General features: G+C 41.4%; 1 protein-coding gene across 1 annotated transcript in view; it reads left to right on the forward strand.

Annotated features, from left to right (window-relative positions):
• cdkal1 (CDK5 regulatory subunit associated protein 1-like 1) overlaps positions 1-22,718 on the forward strand; it is a gene marked incomplete at its 5' end in the record, with an annotated part of 448,677 nt that overhangs the window by 107,282 nt on the left and 318,677 nt on the right. The window contains one exon of the mRNA XM_052016953.1: positions 13,762-13,865. Coding sequence (XP_051872913.1) covers positions 13,762-13,865 — 104 coding nt within the window. The remainder of the gene's footprint in view (positions 1-13,761; positions 13,866-22,718) is intronic.

Here is a 22,718-nt window from a genome sequence, read left to right on the forward strand (position 1 = left end):
TCAACCAATCTTTGAATGTCCCCTCTAATCCTACCTCAACCACCATTACTCTCAAGTTCCCTTGTCCACACTCCCACCCTTTCCCCACCACCTCATTCCTTCCCTACCCACCCCCTCCCTCCCTTCCAGATTCCTCCCCCCTTTTCTCATTCCTTCCTGTCCCACTCTCCTCCTCCCTCTCCCTCCTTTCTCCTTGTGGTCTCATGAACCCTCTCTCTCCACCTTCCCTGCTTCCAACACTCTCCTTCCCCATTCTCCTACTCCATTTCTCTCTCCCTCTGATTTTCTCCCTCTCCACCACCCCATGCACCCCTTCCACTTCCTCCCACCACCTCTCTCTCTCGGCTTTCCTCTGCTCTCCCTTCCAGTTCTCCTTCCTGAACCCTTCATCACTCTCCTCCTCCATTGCCCCATCTTTTCCTTCTTTCTACCCAATCCCCCTCTCTTACTCCTCTTCCACTCTTCCTTCTCAGTCATCTCCCTCCCTCACCACCTTCCCCCCCCCCCTGCCCCCACCCCAACTAACTCTCCTGCTCCCTGCCTCCCTCTTCACTTGTATGCCTCAAGCCAGATGCTTTGGTTGGGCATGGCTGTTGTGTTGGGAGTGGGTGTGAGATCTGAGTGTGTGTTGGTCTCAGTGTGAGATCTGGGTGTAAGGTCAGAGGGTGAACTGGGTCTGGGTCCTGAGTATGTGCTGTGTTCTGACAGTCAGCTGGCTCTGGGTGTGAGATCTGAGTGTGTGTTGGTCTCGGTGTGAGATCTGGGTGTGAAGAATACGAGTTCCCACAGTGTGCCACAGTTTTAAGTTCCAGAGTTTGCTAATGTTAGATGAGGAGTCAATGTTCTGCTGGTGCTGGGTATGTAGGTTTGAGGTCGTGCTGGGTATGTGGGGTGTGATTTGGGTCAGTGTGCAGTCAAGGCATTTGGAGTTTTGCTGGCAGACCAGTGCTGAATTTGGCTGGCTTTGGGCCGTGGAGTGATTTTTACAGTGTTGGTGCTGATATCAGTTGTGACAGTGCAATGTGTTGGTTCCTGGGCAGAGAGGGAGGTACTCCGAGTAAACTACCAGTGCCGTGAGGGAGGGGATGTCCACTATCGTGATCCAGTAAGGTCCAACAGTTAGTACCTTTAAAACTCACGTAAAATGTTTTTCTTATTATCCTGTAAGAAAATGATTCTATTAATTTGTGATTGCATTAGTTGAGATTAAACACCGATTACTTGACAGCCTAATAAACATAGCCAATTATATTTGCAGCTTTGACGACTTTTTCCCTGACAGGTAATAGCTGTTCCAGAAAGTATAAAATTTCCACTTAGTTAATTATTGGAAAAGAAAGCAAGAATTATGTCATCTGACTCTTTGAGCCTGCTGTACTATTTATCAAAATCACGGCCACTTCCTGCACTATCCCCATATCGCTTGATTACCTTAATATTCAAAAATCTATTGAATGAAGCCAATGACTGAGCCTCCACAGCTCCCTGGGGAGAAAATGCCAAAGATTAACTACCCATCAAGTCCTGAACAGGGCATCCCTTGTTTCTGAGGCTGTGACCCCTGGATCTAGGCTCCTCAGCCAGGGGAAACATCCTTCCTGAATCCAGTGTGTTGAGCCTTATAAGAATTCTGTTAGTTTCAGTGAGGTTTCCTCTCATTCTTCCAAACTTTGACATGCCTCTGAGCAGCTGCAGAAAATTCTCGACAGGAGGGCGAATAGCCAGCATGTTACCACAAACGACATGGGCAGAACAAGAGATGAGGTTCTGCAGAATGAATATGTGGAGTTAGGTAAGAAGTTAAGAAGCAGAACGTTGAAGGCAGTGACCCCCAGATTCTTCCTGGTGCCACGTGCTAGTGAGGTCAGAAATAGAAAGATTGGCCAGATGACTTCGTGGCTGAGGAACTGGTGCAGGGGACAGGGATTCAGGTTATTGGACCACTGGGATCTCTTCTGGGGTAGAAGTGATATGTACAAGAGGGACGGGTTGCACTTAAACCAGAGAAGGACCAATATCCTTGCAGAGAAATTTGCTAGTGCTACACAGGAGGGTTCAAACTAGATTGACAGGAGGTAGGACTCTGAGCAGGAGCAAGTCATGGGATAAAGCAGTAGCCAGCGAGAACAAGTTTAGTAATCAGGACAGCCAGGGGTACAGTAAAGGCAGGGAAAGGAATACCCAGTTAAACTGCATTTATTTCAATGCACAAGGTTTAAAAGGCAAGGTGGACGAACTTAGAGCATGCATTGGCTCTGAGGACTGGGATGTTATAACTATAACAGAAACATGGCTGAGAGATGGGCAGGACTGGCAGCTCAATATTCTGGGATACAGATGCTACAGGTGTGACAGAGGTACAGGTAAGCGAGGAGGGGGTGTTGCCTTTTTGATAAGGGAGTAGTTAGAGATGACATTCTTGGGGGATCATCCAGTGAGGCTATATGGGTAGAACTTAGAAACAAGAAGGGGGGAGGGTCACTCTATGGGGCTGTGATATAGACCCCCCCCCCCCCCAATAGTCAGCGGGAATTTGAGGAGCAGGTGTGTAGAGAAATTGCTCGTTGTTGTAAGAATAATAGGGTTATATTAGTGAGAGATTTTAATTTCTCTGGTATTGACTGGACTATCCAGAGTGTTAAGGGCCTGGACGGGATGGAGTTTGTGAAATGTGTCCAGGAAAGTTTCCTGAGTCAATATACAGCTGGCTGTACTCGGAAGGGTGCAATACTGGGCCTTCTCCTAGGGAACGAGGTAGGGCAGGTAACTGAAGTGGCAGTAAGGGAGCACTTTGGCTCTAGTGAGCATAATTCTATTAGTTTTATGGTCGTGATGGAAAAGGATAGGAGAGGTCCACAGGTTAGGGTTCTAAACTGGAGCAGGGCTAATTTTGGGGGAATTAGACAGGATCTAACAGAGGTCGATTGGGTGAGCCTGTTTGAAGGGAAAGGAATGAGTGGCAAGTGGGAGACTTAAGAGTGAGATATCAAGAGTCCAGGGGCAGCATGTTCCTGTCAGGGTGAAGGGTAAACTTGGCAAGATTAGGGAACCTTAGCTGACGAGAGAGATTGAGGCGCTGGTCAAGAAAAGGAAGCAAACATTGGGTTCAGGAGGTTGGGGACAAGTGAATCCCTTGATGACTATAAAAAGATTAAAGATAGACAAGAGGGAAATCAGGAGGGCAAAAAGAGGGTATGAGATGGATTTGGCAGGTAAGGTTAAGGAAAATCCCAACAGGTTCTATAGCTATATTAAGAGTAAAAGGGTGACCAGAGAGAGAGTAGATCCCCTTAGAGATCAGCAAGGCCACCTACATCTTGAGCCACAGGAGATGGGTGGGATTTTTAATGAATATTTCTCCGCGGTATTTACTAAGGAGAATATTATGGTTGCTCAAGGAATAAGGGAAACAAGTGGAGATGTTTTGGAGAACATTCATATTACCAAGGAGGAGGTATTTGCAGCTTTACAGCGCATTAAGGGCCTGACTGAGTGCATCCTAGGACTTTGCAGGTGGCTAGAAAAGAAATTGTGGAGGCCCTTGCAGAGATATTTGCTTCATCGTTAGCCACTGGTGAAGTTCCTAAAGACAGGAAGGTGGCTAATGTTGTTCCATTGTTTAAGAAAAGTAGCAAGGACAAGACAGGGAACTACAGGCCAGTCAGCCTGACATCAGTAGTGAGGAAGTTACTGGAGGGAATTCTGAGGACAGGATCTACCAGCATTTGGATAGACAGAGTCTGATTAGGAGGAGTCAGCATGACTTTGTGAGTGGGAAGTCATGTTTGACGAATCTTCTGAAGTTTTTACAAGAGGTAACCCAAAGGGTAGATGAGGGTAGGGCAGTGAATGGACTTCAGCATGGCCTTCGACAAGGTCCTGCATGGTAGGCTCGTCTGGAAGATTAGGTCCCATGGAATCCAGGGAGAGCTAGTTAGGTGAATTCAAAATTGGCTTGGAAGTAGGAAGCAGAGTATTGTGGTTGAAGCTCGTTTCTTGGAATGGAGACCGGTGACTGGTGGTCTACCAAGGGTCAGTGTTGGGACCCGTGTTATTCATTATTTATATAAATGATTTGGATGCGAATGCACAAGGCTTGATCAGTAAGTTTGTGGATGACAAGAAATCAGGAGGTGTTGTTGATAATGAAGAACGTTATCATAAATTACGGGGGGATCTTGGTCAGTTAGGGAAGTGGGCCTAGGTGTGGCAAATGGATTTCAATACAGGTAAGTGTGAGGAGATGCATTTTGGAAAGTCAAACCAGCGTAGGACTTGTACTATGCATGATAGGGAACTAGGGAGTTTAATGGAACAGAGGGACCTAGGAGTACAAGTGCATAGTTCATTGAAAGTGACGTCACAGGTAGACAGGGTGGTGAAAAAGGTGTTTAGCACGCTGCCCTTCATCAGTCAGGGCATTGAGTACAGAAGTTGGGGCATTATGTTGCAGTTGTATGAGTCGTTGGTAAGGCTGCACTTGGAGTATTGCGCACAGTTTTGGTCATCCTATTATGGGAAAGACGTGGTTAAATTGGAAAGAGTGCAGAAAAGATTTATGAGGATGTTGCCAGGACTAGAGGGCCCAAGTTGTAAGGAGGGTTTTGCTAGGCTAGGTCTTTATTCAAGGGTTTATAAAATCATGAAGGGCATAGATAAGGTGGATGATGGCAGTCTTTTCCCCAGGATAGGGGAGTCCAAATCTAGGATGCATAGATTTAGGGTGAGAGGGGAAAGATTTAAAAGGGACTTTTTCATACAGAGGGTGGTGAGTATATGGAACGAGCTGCCAGAGGAAGTGGTTGAAGCAGGTCCAATAATGTCATTTAAGAAGCTCTCGTACAAGTACATGCAGGGGCAGGGCTTGGAGGGATATGGGCCGAACGCAGGAAGTTGGGACTAGTTGGGTGGGCACCATGGTCGGCATGGACTCGTTGGGCCGAAGGGCCTGTATCTGTGCTGTATTGCTCTGTGACTCTAGAAAATACAGGCCTTGCCTACTCATAAGGCAAACAGGTCTCCTGATGAATCAATATGGTGATTAGTTGCTGCATTCCCTCTATGACAATTACTTTCTTTCTTTGGAAATACATAACACTCCAGGTGCAGTGTCACCAAGCCCCTTACAATTGTAGTTAGACTTCCTTCAGTCCTTAAATCCCCTTGCATCAAAACTAACATACCATTTGCCTTCCTAAGTGCTTGTAGCACCTGCATTTTGGTTTTCAGAGACTTGTGCACAAGCACACCTGGGTGTCAAGGTGGACAAGCATACTAAGGTGGGTGTCAACCAATGCATTTTTCATCTATAAATTGAGCAAATTTATTTGTTGACTCATGTATTGTGAGGAGATGTACAAGGTGTAAATCTACTGCACTATTCTACACATGAAAATAATGTTGAAAAATTTCATTTGCCACATGATTATGATACAGTGCCCCTTTTAGAACAATTTACTTTACTATTACACTATTAATTTATAGTGCAACACCAAGAAGCAACGTTGGTCTCGACTGCAAAAAAAACATAATTGTAATTTGGAATCAACAGATTTGTTTCTTTGTCTCGGCGAGGGTTTCTGAGAATCATCTTTTTCCATATTGCTTATTTCTAACAGTTGTGTGGAAAAAAAAGTAGAGGCTTATAAGAAGTAATGGTATAAATTCGTAACAAAAAGAAATAAATCACACTGAAGTAAAATATCCATTGTACAGGAGGTGGGTTTTCAAAGAACAACTTATGTCCTTAAAGAGATGTAGGTTTGTAATTTGTAGTTGAACTGCAAATAATTAACAGATCAAATGCTTGCACCCTATGTTCACCAGTGCTCCCTAAATTGCATAAGCTTTGTTTCCTTGCATCAGTTTATGAGCAGCTCTTTTTTTGCTTCCTTTTCCCCTCATTTCTCCTTTTCAGAATTAAACCATTCTGCTGAAATGCATTGTATGTATACTTCAGGCTGAAACATCAATTTTAATAGTGGGCTGTCAGCTTATCTGGTCTTGCCAACTTGCACAGTTATGCATAGCCAGGTTAAGTGACAGGCATTGTTCTGAGTCTGCCTATTCCGATCTTTAAAGAAGGAATTTGAATTGTTAAGTCAAATGCAGGTGGTGAAGCAGCTGCAGTTTACCAAATAGGACAGGTACTTGATAACTATCCCAGTTGATAGTATGGAGTAAGGCATTCATTTTTCATTGTAGAAAGACATTTAAAAATATATATGTACTGCCTCCTTTCAATTTCAGGGCCTTTGGCCATAAGCTGCTAACATAGCAATGGCAGAATCAGCAATCATTGTAATAATTGAGATTTGAATCAGAGACTTCATGCTTAGTGTAATTATTCTGATATTAATCTGATTTCGAGTTGGAACTTGCTGTGAAATATCATGAATTCCATCGGGACCCTCCAGCATTTACTCTTGTAAGCATCAGCACTTTTGGGACTCCTGTGCAAATGAGGAAGTCCCAGACTTGCTCTGCTGGCAGTTCCTGGCTGTGTTCTGATGTCAGATGCTACCCAGAGGTGCAGGCTGAATTTGCTGAATTCCTCAGCATGATTATTGGGATATCTACCATCTGAACTGACGCCTGAACAAAGTACTCATTCACTTGAATGGACAAAAATGGATGTAATGAAGAAGGGCAAGATTAAGTTGGTTTGCATTTTTAATTACTTGCTTTGTTTAATTTTCTTTTAATATAATTTAGAGTCAAGTGTCATACAGCATGGAAACAGGCAACTTAGTCTCTGCCAATCATCAACACCCATTTATATCAATCCTGTATTAACTCCTTTTTAGTCTCCCACATTCCAATGAACTCCCCACTGATTCTACCCCTCACCTCTACACAAGGGGCAATTTGCGGTGGCCAGCTAACCTACCAATCCACATGACTTTGGGATGTGGGAGGAAATCGGAGCACCTTGTGGAAAACCCACGTGGTCACAGCAAGAAGTTGTAAACTCTATGCAGGTAGCACTGGAAGACATTCAGGAGCATTTAAAAAAACAATTTATTAAGACTAAAGAGAGGCAGATAGTGGTTTTCCCCAGGAATCCATACAAGGTCTACAGCTGTTTTGTAGTACAGTAATACAACAGACTTGGAAGTAAGGGGCAAAAATTTGAAACTTGTGGATGACTCAACATTTAGAATGATAAGAAACAGTAAAGAAGACGGTAATGGATGTCAAGTAAACATATAGTTTGTTGGAGCTGGTAGAAACAGATGTTTGAAGGGAACAGGACAGGTTAATAAAACAGCAAACATCAACAATTTATGTTTAGATGGCACATTTACCACAGCTAATTTATGTTTGGGTGGCACTTTTACTACAGCAAATTGTCCCAAGACACTTTTCAGAAGTATTGGTGCTTACTTTACAGGAGCACAAGGAAAACAGAGTTCAACACTGTGCCATGTAATACCAGATCATTATCAAAGGCTTAGCCAGAGTTGGAGGTTTTAAAGATCGTCAGTTTTGTAACTGGGCTTCAATTTTGATAATAAGGCTAATACTTGGTACTTTATCAAATACCTTTCTCAAATCTCTTATACATATCTCTTTAGTGTTCATATCCACCTTTTGTTTCTGCTTCAATGAACTCCAACATGGCTTATCCTTAACAAAATTTTCCTGACTTATTTTATTAATCCTTTAATTGATTAGTCATTCATTTTCTGACAGATATTTTTTTCTATGAGGTCATCAACACCAGCATCAGACTGACTGGTGTGTAATTGCCACAGTTATTCATTACTCTGCTATTGTGCAGAAGAAGACATTTTCATTCCTTCAGTACCACCTGGAACATTGTGCCTAGGGTCCAGTACAATTTTTATCCATTTGCTGGCAAGCTATGATGCTTTGTACTTGGATTGTGATTTATCCTCTTAAAGGTACAGCCAACCATTCAATTAGCTTCTCTTTATCAAAATCAATGATAAATCATTAAAGAACAAAAATATACTTCTAAGCAAAGAAAAATTTCGATGTCTCAATAATTTGCTCTTCACTTAAGTAGCATAAGTAAATATTTCATAGTTATGGACTCTGTCAGAGCATGTTGTCAGTGAGGCAGAACCATTGATTTTATGACTAATTATTCCACAAAGTTGTCAGTATATTTGCTGAAAGGCAATATTGCTGGAATCATTTTTTTTTCTAGTGAAGCTGGTTTGGCAATGTTAGCTAAGTAGAACACATCATTATGGCTTTGACAATATAGATTATGCTTATTGTAGAAGAAAGCCATAGGATGGCCAGTGGCACAGCAGGTAGTGCTGGTGACTCATCACAGCTCCGGTGACTCATCACAGCTCCAGTAACCCCAGGTTCAATCCTGACCTTGAGAGCTATTTGTGTGGAGTTTGCATGTTCTCACTGTGACTCAGTGGGTTTTCTCCCATATCTCAAGATGTGCTGGTTGGTAAATTAGTTGGTTCCTGCATGGGCATGAAAGGGAGAATTGTGTTACAGGGAAATAAGTGGGAGTGGGATTGGTGAGAATGCTGTGAGAGCCAGCATAGATTTAATGAGCCAAGTGGCCTACTCCTGTGTCATTAATGAAGGTAAAATTGGAATATCAAAATTAATTATAAGTAATTACACATCTTTCCACCTCCACTTCTTTCAGAAAGCACATCTGCAGGATCCTACAGTTTTTTTTATTATCTCAACAATATGATGTTGATGAGGAGAAATTAATGATATCCATCAGAGAAGATCTTTGGGGTATACCCACTTGTTTCCTTGATTTCTGCTTCTTTGTTGCTTTCAATATTTGACATATTTTAAAATGAAAGATTGATTTTAGAAGAGATACTTAGCTGTTGTAATTTACTAATCATCAGCATTAGGTACTTATTCATGCAAGTTTGATTGTTGTTGCCAACTATTTGGCAGTGGTAAACATAACATCCTTCAGATTTAGTTGCAAAAAGACTTGCATCATTGAAGAATAAAAATCAGTTGTATGGAACACCAGACCATCATTTCATTAAAACAGACCCTCTCAATTAATATCAGGTTGGCGGTCTATCCTGAACGCCTAGTCTGTAGTTGCCATTAATTTCCCTTATTGTCTGCCATTTTCAGTTTGCTGAATTGTATTTGGCTGGCTTTTGCTTTTGTGTTGGTCAAAGTTAAAGATTGGCAGAGCAAAGAAAGTCAAAGGTATTTTCCTGTTCAGGAGCAGATTTTCAAGGCTGCCATTTTGCAGACCTGAAGCCTGTCATAGAAACTGCCCCATGTTCATCATGGTTAATTTCAAACAAAATTAAAGTCTGACTTTCTGCAACTTGAAGCCAATCTGCAGCATCATGTTTGTGCTGGAGCAGCAGGTGAAATATTTATTCATCCTGCACTCCCACTTCCTACACCTTCACTGCTCTCTGTTTCTGAACTGAACAACGCTAGGTCGGCAAAATGACTGCTGAATATAAGTGTTTGCTCTGCTCCAGCAATGTGTGATTATTAATTTGTGTAATTTATTGACCAATCTGCGCGAGACTAAGTTGATTTTACTTTTTGAATTTTTTGTAATTAACTGATAGATCTAATTTCCATTTTAATATTCTGGGCCAATTACAGCCCTAATTTCAAAGCACAAAAGATAATATAGATCCTTGTATCTGGGATGACATAGAATCATAGAAACCTACAGCACAGAAATGGGCTCTTTTGGCCCACCTTGTCTCTGCCAACTATCTATGCCAATCCCTTTTGCCTGCTCTGGGCCGTATCCCTCTCCACTGTTGCTATCCAACTACCTGTCCAAATGCCCTTTACGTGTTGTAATTGTATCTGCCTCCACCACCTCTTCTGGCAGCTTGTTCCAGATATGCGTGAAAAACATTTAGTGAGGAACTATTTTGTATTTAGCCTTTGTATACAGAGAAGAAATAACCACATTTAGTAAATTTGACAAGATTTGTTGATTTGCCGTTGTTTGTAAATGCATATGTGGTCACTTACCAGTTCTGGAATTGAGGTGGGTATTTTTGCTAAATGTTTCCAAGATGTGCACTTGTGTTAATTCTTCAAGAACATCTGATGTGCAATTCCCACTAGCAGAAAAGCCTTCATAATTTGCTTTTGTATTTTCAGCATTTTGAATTCTCTGCAACAAGGACCAGCGAGAGTTTGGGTCAGCTTCTACCTCTTAACTCTAAAGTTATAACCTCATGTTGTCCCTCACAGTATTACAGCGAATCCTTAAGACATGTTGGTTTCTGCCTTCTGTTGAGTTTCATTTCACTACTGGGTTTTGAGGTTGAGCATGTTCACTGAGGTGCAAATTGCTGCTGCTTTCACATTGCACTGCAGGGATCGTTCTGTTTAATGTAGGTTGATTTTTACGCCAGATGATGAAGTTTCTATTAAATATTAGTAAAAGTTATATTGAAATCTGATAGTCACCTTTGAATAAGTGCTCTTTTGCCTCAGTTCCTGAACTTTATTTTAAAAAATGGGTGCTTGGCATTTGACAATAGCTAATAAAATGTTGGTCTGGCTTCACTTGGGTCACTTGGTAGACCTATCATTTCTGTTAAAGCAAATCCAATTGAAAATTTGTTCATAAGCAATAGAAACAGGAGTAGGTCATTTGGCCCCTCTTTCATGCTCCAGCTTTCAATAAGGTAATGATAGATCTTGTATCGCAAGGCAACTTTCATGATGTAACCCCAGTCTTGTAGATGCAGATGTCTGTAAGACATCAGGAATTTAATTTTATTATTGGCTGATACCTTGTGTCAGTATTAAGATTTTACACATGTGCGAAGAAGCATTTATTAAGGATAAAAATATGAGAGGTTAACCAAAATGCTATTGCTGTACTTGACCTGTTCATGGAAGGAGAACTGCATTTCCTCAAATTAGCAGCTTCTGAGTTTAAAACATAAGACTTATGACTAAACCCTCGCATCTGAATTTTGTTAACATATGTTGGAGATACTGAGAATAAATAATTCCTGTTATATTTCTTCTCACCTGTCAAATTTTCCAGGAACAATACTGATAGGATTTGGAAAACTTCACAGCACATTTGGATATTTGGCACATGCTGAGGAGGCAGAGAGAAAAACAAATTTTAAGGAAATGTAATTATAACTATGTATATCAGTAACAAAAACTGTTTCTCTAGTGGCAATGATTGTTGAACAGAAATGCTAGATACTGTGGAGGGGGATGGCACAGTTGATCAATCAAAGATCAGTGCTGCTTCATTGTGTAAAATTCTTTATTTTCTTTTTAGGAATTTAAGCTTGCAAACATTGTGGCCACTGTTCTCATTACTTTGCATGTAAAATTGTACTTGCATCCTCAGGAAAAGCTTGGTTACCAGTGGAAGTTAAGCAGCAATCTGAATCCTTCAATCTGCTTAATATCAAACTGAGTCAGATAAGAAGGTAGACCTTGGTTGGGTGGGGTTGAGTAGAGGTAGAGGGTGTGGTACTTTACACCAGGGATGTGGCAAACCAGGATTAAACCAAATTCTATAACGAACACCAATGATTAAAAAAATTCTGCTAAAATGAAAAGGTGGCTGGATAACTCAGTTCACTAATATCAGATTCAATTTTTGAGCCCTGAAGGTTATTAGAGGAGAAAAAGAAAACAGGTGGGTAGATATTAGCCTTAATTGTGCAAAAATGAACTGCTGACCATCAGCTATTCACAGCTCAGCACGTCCCAGGTCTCCACATGTACATGGTGAAAAGTGGAAGTCCAGGATGTGCTGGAAATCGGATACTGGCTCATCTGACCATCTGCTCTGTTAGTTGCTCGTCTCATCATTGAGCCGGTAGAGCACTGACTGGTGCAGAGGTGGTCCATATGTATTTTCTAATCTGAACCTCAGCTTTATACCATGGAGAGATGGCAAACAGATGGTAATCCCATTTTACTTTGAGTATCCTGACTTGGAATGTTGATACTGGCAGAAATGTTGTAGTTGAACAGTTTGCCATGGCTTCAAGCTACTGGCCAGAAAATGTACTGTGACAGACATGACAAACCACCTTCAGAAGCAGAACCCCAGTTTTGCCTTCAGTCAAACTTTGCTGGGAAAATTTTATGTATATTAAAAAAAAATTGGAATGCAATGGGAAAAAATCACACCAATAGTTCTAAGGTATAAAATCTACCCAGATCACCTATTTAACTGCAATAAAATTGTTCAGAGTGGTTCTGCAAACATAATGTACTTCTGTGCAATTGCATTTGTCACTTGCTCTCCTCCCTTTCCCAGCATGTACCACAAAGCTGAAAATGCTGGCAAGATCAACTCCAATTAGTGTCATAAGATGAGGGAACCAATTTTTTCTCTCATCATTGTTACTACTATAATATAGCAGTGAAGATGGTACGTTATACTCCTGAATCTAAATTTAAACCAATTTAGAGTGAAAAGGAACTTGCTTCATTAAAACAATGATTCTGTAACTAAAATACTTAATTGACTAAAACTTTAGGACATCCTGAAATCATGAGACTTTCTGTTTTCTCTTGAGGTCTGTGTCCTGCTTTCAGAAATGGGTCAGGTCATGATATCTGATAAGCACTCACAAAATTGCACCTGCAGAAATCCAAATATATTTAACACCTAAAATCATTATTCTTACCAATGTGGGGGATTCCTGCTCAGTTGTTTGAATTTTAAGATGCATGGATGAACATTAAACTGGTGACTAGTCAGCCTACATCAGAGAGACTGCAGGTGGAATTATTTTCAACACAAGCCACATGAATCACTATAATTCAGTTGAAACTATTTTGTGGATGGTAATTTTAAATCTGATAATTTATGTGTTAAAATTCAGAAAACAATTTAGTCTTTTGTCTTATCCTGGATAAATATGCTAATACCATTTTAAAAATAAATATTTTAACGTTTTCTATGTTCAAAAGAAATAATAAGTAACAACTTTGGGTTTCATTTTCCTTTGGAGAAAAAAAGCTATAAAACATAGTTAAGAATAAGGGGAAATGGTTTGAGATAAAAGAAGAGAATATAGAAATCTGTTGAAGAAAACAGTATGTTGAGCTACTATGTTTCTGTGAAAATTTTTTTTATTACTGTTTTAAATGTTGTTTATCTCTTTAACCTGTAATGTTCATCACAGGTGTAGAAACTTGAATGCAACGTTGTACTCTTCTGAAAGGTGCTCCATCCAAATGGTCACATGATTCATAAATGTGTTCCAGGACACACACCCTTATTTATATTAAAGAAAATGTTCTTTCTTTGGCCCTATGTCACAATGTCAGTTATTTGTACTTTATAAGTTGTCAGTTTTGTACAAAATGCCAAAAAATGGCAATCACAGCACTTCATAATAATGGCCTCTTGACACTTATCAAGCAGATCAGTATAAATAATGGGAAGTATGAGTCCAACTACAAAATTGATTGAATGTAATTGACTCATTAAACTTGGCCATCATTCATTCAACATGAAACATGTTCGTCCTTCAGAACTGGAGAGAAAAATGGCTACTTTTGCTGATGTGGTGTGCACATGTGCATAAGGGGGAATGGGAGGGGAGTAAAGTTTAACTTGCTAAGGAGTTAAACAGCTTGCTATCCTTCCAACAGGGCTAAAGCATAAATTTATTGGTTGAGCATTAGGTTAAAATTTTGTCTAAAATAAATGAGAAATAAACTTTTGCCCTCCTATTTTCCTATCACTGTGTCTTGAATTTTGTGACCTATTTAGAGTGGAAATTTGTACTGCTCTTATTGTTACAGTTGCCTGAATGCTTGCACGTACTGCAAAACCAAGCATGCAAGAGGAGACCTGGCCAGTTATTCTGTGGAAGAGCTGGTAGACAGAGCCATCCAATCATTCCAAGGTAAAATTTAAGAATGGATATTTCAATAATTTTTTTTTCTGAAATTCATATTTCCTTCCAATCTTTGTAGAATGTTGTGATATTTAAAAAAAGATTTTGATAGAATACTGCTTTCTTGCATCTGAATTTTGATGCTAAAGGTGGGGGAATGGTTTGGTATTGTACTTCTGAAAACACGTTCCGTGCTTCACATTGTGCCTGATTTAATTGTTCCATAGTTGCATCAGACATGTATCTTCCAATTTTACTGATAAACTGAAATGATTTGTGTACTGCAGGTAACAAACTTAAAAGTTCATTGCAAATTTGTTGATATCCTCACATGATGCTTTTTTTAAGTTCACTTTCCACCCAGTGTCACTTGATAGTTATCTGAAGGGGAATTCTAACGCTGGAACAGTTGCTTTAGTTAGTTGTTGGCCCCAAAATGATGTTTCAGTTAATCATGAGCATCTTAGCACTGAATAGTGGGCATCAAACTCTTCACCTTCGTGTCTGTTTTGCTTGGTATGGTCTGTGTCTGTTTTGTTTCGTATCATGTGGTAATATTGTAGCGGTTGCTACCGCGGAATAAAACAAGACTCTACTCGGAGGATTGCCAAACAGAACTGGTTTATTTTCCCACCTTGCGCGGGCCCTTTAAGGGGGGAATGTTCCCGCCCAAAACAACCGGCAATGACGTAAGTCCTACGTCATCAGGACTTTACCGCGCGCGGGTTCTCCCCATCGCTCGGAAAGACGAGGCCCGCTGCCATCTTGGGCCTCGTCGCTCCGACGCCGCGCGACCCGACTGCTGAGCCGGTTCGCCCGACTAGACGGTGAGTCGCCACAATATCAAGTTTAATATGATGCCTTATGGGCATCATGGGAGTTCCCTGCTGCAGTTTGAAGTTATTGCTGCTAAAACGATTGGACTTTGAATTCATATAAGATATAAAGGCTGGCTAAAAGCTAGCATGAAGTGCTTCGAGTATTTCCTGCTGCTAGGTTGTTAAAGAGGGTAAATGGGTTTCATAGTTACACTGCATGTCTCTCAGGAAAGTGAATGTGGTAGGGGAGCTGTGAGGAAATCTGAGGCGGCTGTGCTGTTTTCTAAACAGACAAGGCAGGAACCCATGGAACTTCATCCACCAATTATTTGATATACTGTGCATTTTGTTTTGTTTGGTAATGTGATTGCATGGCAACGTGGGATATTTTGCTGCTTTAAAGATGCAGGTGGTTACCATGAAATTGGTGTTCAGTTGTAGTGAACCTTATTTCCATTTATAAATTAAGCTTGATTGCATTTTCGTGCAACAGCAAGAAATTTGTAAATTCAAAAACAAACGGTGGCATGCAAAAGTTCGGGCAGCTCGGTCAAAATTTCTGTTACTGTGAATAGCTCAGCAAATAAAAGATGACCTGATTTCCAAAAGGCATAAAGTCAAAGATGACACATTTCTTTAATATTTTAAGCAAGGTTACTTTTTTATTTCCCTCTTTTACAGTTTCAAAATAACAAAAAAGGAAAAGGGCCCGAAGCAAAAGTTTGGGCACCCTGCATGGTCAGTACTTAGTAACACCCCCTTTGCAAGTATCACAGCTTGTAAACGCTTTCTATAACCAGCTAAAAGTCTTTCAATTCTTGCTTGGGGGATTTTCGCCCATTCTTCCTTGCAAAAGGCTTCTAGTTCTGCGAGATTCTTGGGCCGTCTTGCACGCACTGTTCTTTTGAGGTCTATCCACAGATCGGGATATTTTTCTCCAAACATACCTTTGTTGATTGCGGCCAAAAAGTTCTATTTTAACTTCATCAGTCCACAGGACATGTTTCCAAAATGCATCAGGATTGTTTAGATGTTCCTTTGCAAACTTCTGACACTGAATTTTGTGGTGAGGATGCAGGAAAGTTTGGAGGAAAAAGGGTGCAGAATTTCATGAAAAGAACACCTCTCCAAATGTTAAGCACAGGGGTGGATCGATCATGCTTTGGGCTTGTGTTGCAGCCAGTGGCACAGGGAACATTTCACTGGTAGAGGGAAGAATGAATTCAATTAAATACCAGCAAATTCTGGAAGCAAACATCACACTGTCTGTAAAAAAAAAGCTGAAGATGAAAAGAAGATGGCTTCTACAACAGGATAACGATCCTAAACACACCTCAAAATCCATAATGGACTACCTCAAGAGGCACAAACTGAAGATTTTGCCATGGCCTTCACAGTCCCCCGACCTAAACATCATCGAAAATCTGTGGATAGACCTCAAAAGAGCAGTGCGTGCAAGACGGCCCAAGAATCTCACAGAACTAGAAGCCTTTTGCAAGGAAGAATGGGTGAAAATCCCCCAAACAAGAATTGAAAGACTGTTAGCTGGCTACAGAAAGCATTTACAAGCTGTGATACTTGCAAAGGGGGTGTTACTAAGTACTGACCATGCAGGGTGCCCAAACTTTTGCTTCGGGCCCTTTTCCTTTTTTGTTATTTTGAAACTAAAAGAGGGAAATAAAAACGTAATCTTGCTTCAAATATTAAAAAAAAGTGTCATCTTTAACTTTATGCCTTTTGGAACTCAGATCATCTTTTACTTGCTGAGCTATTCACAGTAACAGAAATTTTGACCAGGGGTGCCCAAACGTTTACATGCCACTGTAACTTAAAAAGTGCCATCCTTCAGCTGTCAATGTTGCCCATAACTGCACCTGTCATGTTTATGAAAGGTTAGTATAGTTACAATATTAATGTGTAAAATTAATAAATATAGTTACAGTTTAAAGTGGTAATTGTACTTCAACCGGTTTAAATCCAGAATCACTGGAAACCTTGGCACAAGGTTGTGTGTGCCATTTTAACCAGGCATAATCTGATTTTGCAGTTTGAGAATCCAGGTATATTAGGTAATCTACTGTATGTCTATGTTGTTCTTGGTCCTTTACAGCAGTAGTTTATGTCTTTCAGTTAGAAAAATGGAGTGGTCTGACTTGCTTTGCCTGGTCAAAGCCAAGTGGTGACATATTGAGTAGGTAATCACTCCATCTTGGCCACTGTCAGAAATAAAATCACAGTGATCATTGTTTGATAGTTTACTTGTTATATGTGAACTAAATGGTTGAGGAAGGTGAAAACAAGAACTCTTACAAAGCAGTTGAAAATATTCTGGAAGCTACTGCATTTAATTTGATATGTGGTGAGAAAAAGAGAAGATAAATTGTGGATGGGAACAACTTTAATTTACAACTAGAGAAGTTTTCAGCAAAGGAACTGGAAAAAGTTCATAATTGTCAATAAGAGGGAACAGACACTATTAAATATGTGTGTTCAAATTAAATGCCTGGATAGTTCTTCTGTGGATTAGCAGTGTTACCATGGTGCCTATTATATAAATCAGTAAACCTTTAAGAAAACAGGTTGGAAATAATCAAGGAACACTTTCATTCTTTAACGAAAAATGGTTTTGTTCCACATAACATCTTGAAACATCATTAGTTATTATGGCAACTGATTTGCAAATTACATGAGGTTGTCAAGCTAAAGGCAATTTATTATTTCAGAATTCCAGCTTTGGACATCTTCAGTGAAGTCTTATATGGTTTGTGTTTCTACAGGAACAGTGTAAAATCAAGTGCAGAAGTAATAACATAATTGTTTCCTTTTCTAATCTACACTATAAAATTCTTATGGTATCTGAATTTGACTCTCTCTTTTTCCATGTCCTTCAGCTAAATGATCTTGGTTTCTTAGCATCTTTTCAAATCTACCTCCCCAGAATCAGGATCCTTGCATGGGAAAAAACTTGAAGAATTCACATGATACAACTTAAAGAGTAGAATAACTGCTACATTTAAAGGTGCTATGTAAATGCAAGTGATCGCTTATTGCATTATCTTCTTTCACTTGAGTAAGGCAGTATTGAGCAGTCATCAGATCAATAGCAGAGTATGATTGGAGAATACATTTTTGGTTGGGGAAGCTCTGTAAAAGCTAACATGTGTGCTCGTAATGAAAGCATGTAGGAGACTACATTAAATATTCAGTTGACAGTAAGTGGAGCGTGCCAATGATATCAAACAATACTGCTTCTTGATCTCCCTCTTTTGATATTATTGATTAAACTACACTCTGCCAACACCATTCTAAGATTCATCTTTGATACCATGGTTTTCCTGCTATCGTTACACCAATACAGCACAGAAATTGGCCCTTCGGCCTACCACATCCCTGCCGACCTTTCTGCCCAGTCCCCATTTCTGATTCACGTGATATATCTCTGCAAGGCCAAAATCTGTTGTATTTAAATGTTATACCCTTATTAGACCCCCCAAAATGCATCAGCTCACACTTGTCAGGATTAAGTTCCATCTGCCATTGCCTTCCTCAACTTACCAGCTGATCAATGTCTTTCTATAGCCTAAATCATCTCTCCTCACTATTAACAATACCAATAACTTTTGTTTCATATGCAAACTTATTAATCATAGCTCCTGCATTTACATGTGTTATTAATCTACACGATGAACATCAAAGATCCTAGCACCAAGGTACACTGCTGGTCACAAGCTTCCAATAACAATAGCAACCCCCCCTACCATTACCCTCTGTCTCTATTATCGAGCCAATTTTGGCCCCAAATTGCCAACTTGCCTTCGATCGCATGGGGTCTAAACCTTTGGACTAGCCTTCCACATAGGACCTTGTCAAAGGCCTTACTTCTTGACCAAAATGCAACGCCCCCTCCTCTGTTACATTTCACCATCACACCTAAAACTTCTATAACCTGGAAAGTTGAGTTGCGAGTCCTGCCCTTCTTTCAACCATGTCTCAGTGATTGCAACCAATCATATTCCCATATGCTGGTCAATTTTCTAAATTCATTTGCCTTGCTATTCAGGCTCTTTGCATTAAAATGAATGCAATTTAACCTTCCAGTCCTCTCATGTGTCTTATCATACCCATGTCTGCTCTGCTTACAGGACTGACCTAATTTTTCTCCTATATATGAATGAACCTCATTCCCAATTGTATGTCTCGTCTATGTCCCATCCTCCTGCCAAATTAGTTTAAAGCCTTTCCAAGAGCACGAGCAAATCTCCCAGCAAGGATATTGGACCCATTCCAGTTCAGGTGCAACGCATCCTGCTTGTACAGAAATGCTCCCAGTGATCCAAAAATCTAAAACCTCTCCCTCTTAGACCATCCCTTGAGCTATGCATTCATCTAATCGCATGCGCAGAAATGTGTGGAATGGTGTGTAATCCAGAAGTTAAAAACTTAGAGGTCCGGCTCTTTAATAGAGTCATAGATCATAGAATCAGAGAACGGTACAGCACAATACAGGCCTTTCGGCCCATAATGTTGTGCCGACCTTTAAACCCCGCCCAAGACTATCTAACCCCTTCCTCCCACATATCCCTCTATTTTAAATTCCTCCATATGCTTACCTAGCAATCTCTTGAATTTGACCAATGTACCTGCCTCCACCACCGCCCCAGGCAGTGCATTCCCTGCCCCAACCACTCTCTGGGTAAAAAATATTCCTCTGATATCTCCCTTGAACTTCCCACCCATTACTTTTAAGCCATGCCCTCTTGTATTGACCATTGGTGCCCTGGAAAAGAGGCGCTGGCTGTCCACTCTATCTATTCCTCTTAATATTTTATACACTTCTATCATGTCTTCTCTCATCCTCCTTCTCTTCAAAGAGTAAAGTCCTAGCTCCCTTAGTCTCTCCTCACAATCCATACTCTCCAATCCAGGCAGCATTCTAGTAAATCTCCCCTGCAGCCTTTCCCATGCTTCCACATTCTTCCTATAATGAGGTGACCAGAACTGGACACTGTGTGGTCTAACCAGAGTTTTGTAGAGTTGCATCATTACCTCGCGGCTCTTAAACTCGATCCCACGATTTAGGAATGCTAACGTCCCATAAGCTTTCTTAACTACCCTATCCACCTGTGAGGCAACTTTCAGGGATCTGTGGATATGGACCCCCAGATCCCTCTTCTCCTCCACACTACCCAGAATCCTGCCATTAACTTTGTACTCTGCCTTGGAGTTTGTCCTTCCAAAGTGTACCACCTCACACCTCTCTGGATTGAACTCCATCTGCCACTTCTCAGCCCAGCTCTGCATCCTATCAATGTCCATCTGCAATCTTCGACAGTCCTCCACACTGTCCACAACACCACCAACCTCTGTGTCGTCTGCAAACTTGCCAACCCACCCTTCTACCCCCTCATCCAAGTCATTCATAAAAATCACGAAAAGTTGAGGTCCCAGAACCGATCGTGGGACACCGCTAGTTACAGCCCTCCAATCTGAATGCATTCCCCCACCACAACCCTCTGCTTTCTACAGGCAAGCTAATTCTGAATCCATACGGCCAAGCTTCCCTGGATCCCATGCCCTCTGACCTTGTGAAGAAGCCTACCATGTGGATCCTTGTCAAATGCCTTAGTAAAATCCATGTAGACAACATCTACTGCACTACCCTCATCAATCTGTTTGGTCACCTCCCCAAAGAACACTATCAGGCTTGTGAGACATGATCTGTCCTTCACAAAGCCATGTTGGGTGTCCCTGATCAAACCATGATTCTCTAAATTCCCATAGATCCTCTCTCTAAAAATCCTTTCCAACAGCTTGCCCCACCACAGATGTAAAGCTCACTGGTCTATAATTCCCTGGACTATCCCTACTACCTTTTTTGAATAAGGGGACAACATGTGCCACCCTCCAATCCTCCAGTACCATTCCCATGGACAACGAGGACTCACAGATCCTAGCCAAAGGTTCAGCAATCTCCTCCCTCGCCTCGCAGAGCAGCCTGGGGAATATTCCATCAGGCCCCGGGGACTTATCTGTCTTAATATTTTCTAACAGCTCCAACACATGCTCTCTCTTGATATCGACATGCTCTAGAACATTAACCTTACCAACACTGTCCTCAGCGTCTCCTTGGTGAATACTGAAGAGAAGTATTCATTGAGGACGTCACCCACTTCCACAGCTTCCAGGCACAAATTCCCACCTTTGTCTCTAATCGGTCCTACCTTTACTCCCATCATCCTTCTGCTCTTCACATGAGTGAAAAATGCCTTGGGGTTTTCCTTAACCCTACTTGCCAAGTCCTTTTCATATCCCCTTCTTGCTCTCCTCAGCCTCTTTTTAAGTTCCTTCCTTGCTGCCCTATAATCCTCAAGAGCCCTATCTGATTCCTGCTACCTAAACCTTATGTATGCTGCCTTCTTCCTCCTAACTAGATGTTCCACCTCTCTTGTCACCCATGGTTCCTTCACCCTGCCATTCTTTCTCTGCCTGACCGGGACAAATTTATCCCTAACATCCTGCAATAGATCCCTGAACAACGACCACATCTCCATAGTACATTTCCCCTCAAAAATATCATCCCAATTTACCCTCTCAAGTTCTAGCCTTATAGCCTCATATTTTGTCCTTCCCCAATTAAATATCTCGCTGTCCTCTTTGCTCCTATCCTTATCCATGACTGCTAAAGGTTATGGAGTAGTGGTCATGTGTCCCCCAAATGCTCACCCACCGAGAGATCTGTCACCTGACCTGGTTCATTACCTAATACTAGATCTAATATGGCATTCCCTCTAGTCGGCCTGTCAACATACTGTGACTGGAATCCATCCTGGACACACTTAACAAACTCTGCACCATCTAAACCTTTGGTACTAAGCAGGTGCCAATCAATATTTGGGAAGTTGAAGTCTACCATGATAACAACACTGTTATTTTTGCACCTTTCTAAAATCTGCCTCCTGATCTGTTCCTCAGTATCCTTGCTGCTACCAGAGGGCCTATAGAGTACTCCCAGTAGAGTAACTGCTCCTTTCCTGTTCCTAACTTCCACCCATACTGACTCTAGAGAGGATCCTGCCACATTATCCACCCTTTCTGCAGCTGTAATAGTATCCCTGACCAGTAACGCCACCCCTCCTCCTCTTCTCCCCCCACACCATCCCTTTTAAAACACTGAAATCCAGGAATATTCAGTATCCATTCCTGCCCTCGTGACAGCCAAGTCTCTGCAAGAGCCACAATATCATAGTTCCATGTACTTATCCAAGCTCTCAGTTCATCACCCTTATTCCTGATGCTTCTTGTGTTTAAGTAAATGCACTTTAGCCCATCCACCTTACTACTTTTATAGCCTGTACTCTGCTTCTCCTTCCTCAAAGCCTGTCTATATGTTCGATCTGGCTTTACTCCATGTACTTCTTCCACTGACCTATCCCTCCGGTTCCCATTCCCCTTGCAAACTAGTTTAAACCCTCCCGAACCACAATAGCAAACCTGCCTGCAAGGATATTGGTCCCCCTCGAGTTCAGGTCTAACCCATCCAATCTGTGCAGGTCCCACCTTTCTCAGAAGAGATCCCAATGATCCAAAAATCCTCAGCCACGCATTCATCTGCCATCTCCTCCTATTCTTACGTTCACTATCACGTGGCAATGGCAACAATCCTGAGATTGCTACCCTTGAGGTCCTGTTCTTCAGCCTTCTGCCTAGCTCCCTAAACTCACTTTTCAGGACCTCATCCCCCTTCCTACCTATGTCGTTGGTACTAACATGTACCACGACTTCTGGCTGCTTTCCCTCCTGCTCAAGAATGCTGTGGACCCGATCAGAGACATCCTGGGCCTTGGCACCTGGGAGGCAACGGGCCAGCTGGGATTCTTGCTAATGTCCACAGAACCTCCTGTGTGTTCCACTGATTATCGTGTCCCCTATCACTATTGCCCTCCTCTTCTCCTCCCTTCCCTTCTGAGCAACAGGACCAGTCCCAGTGCCAGAGACCTGGCTACTGCCGCTTGATCCCTGTAGGTCATCCCCCTCAACAGCATGC

The sequence above is a fragment of the Pristis pectinata genome, chromosome 5 (assembly GCF_009764475.1).
Source record: "Pristis pectinata isolate sPriPec2 chromosome 5, sPriPec2.1.pri, whole genome shotgun sequence".
Lineage (NCBI taxonomy): Eukaryota > Metazoa > Chordata > Chondrichthyes > Rhinopristiformes > Pristidae > Pristis > Pristis pectinata.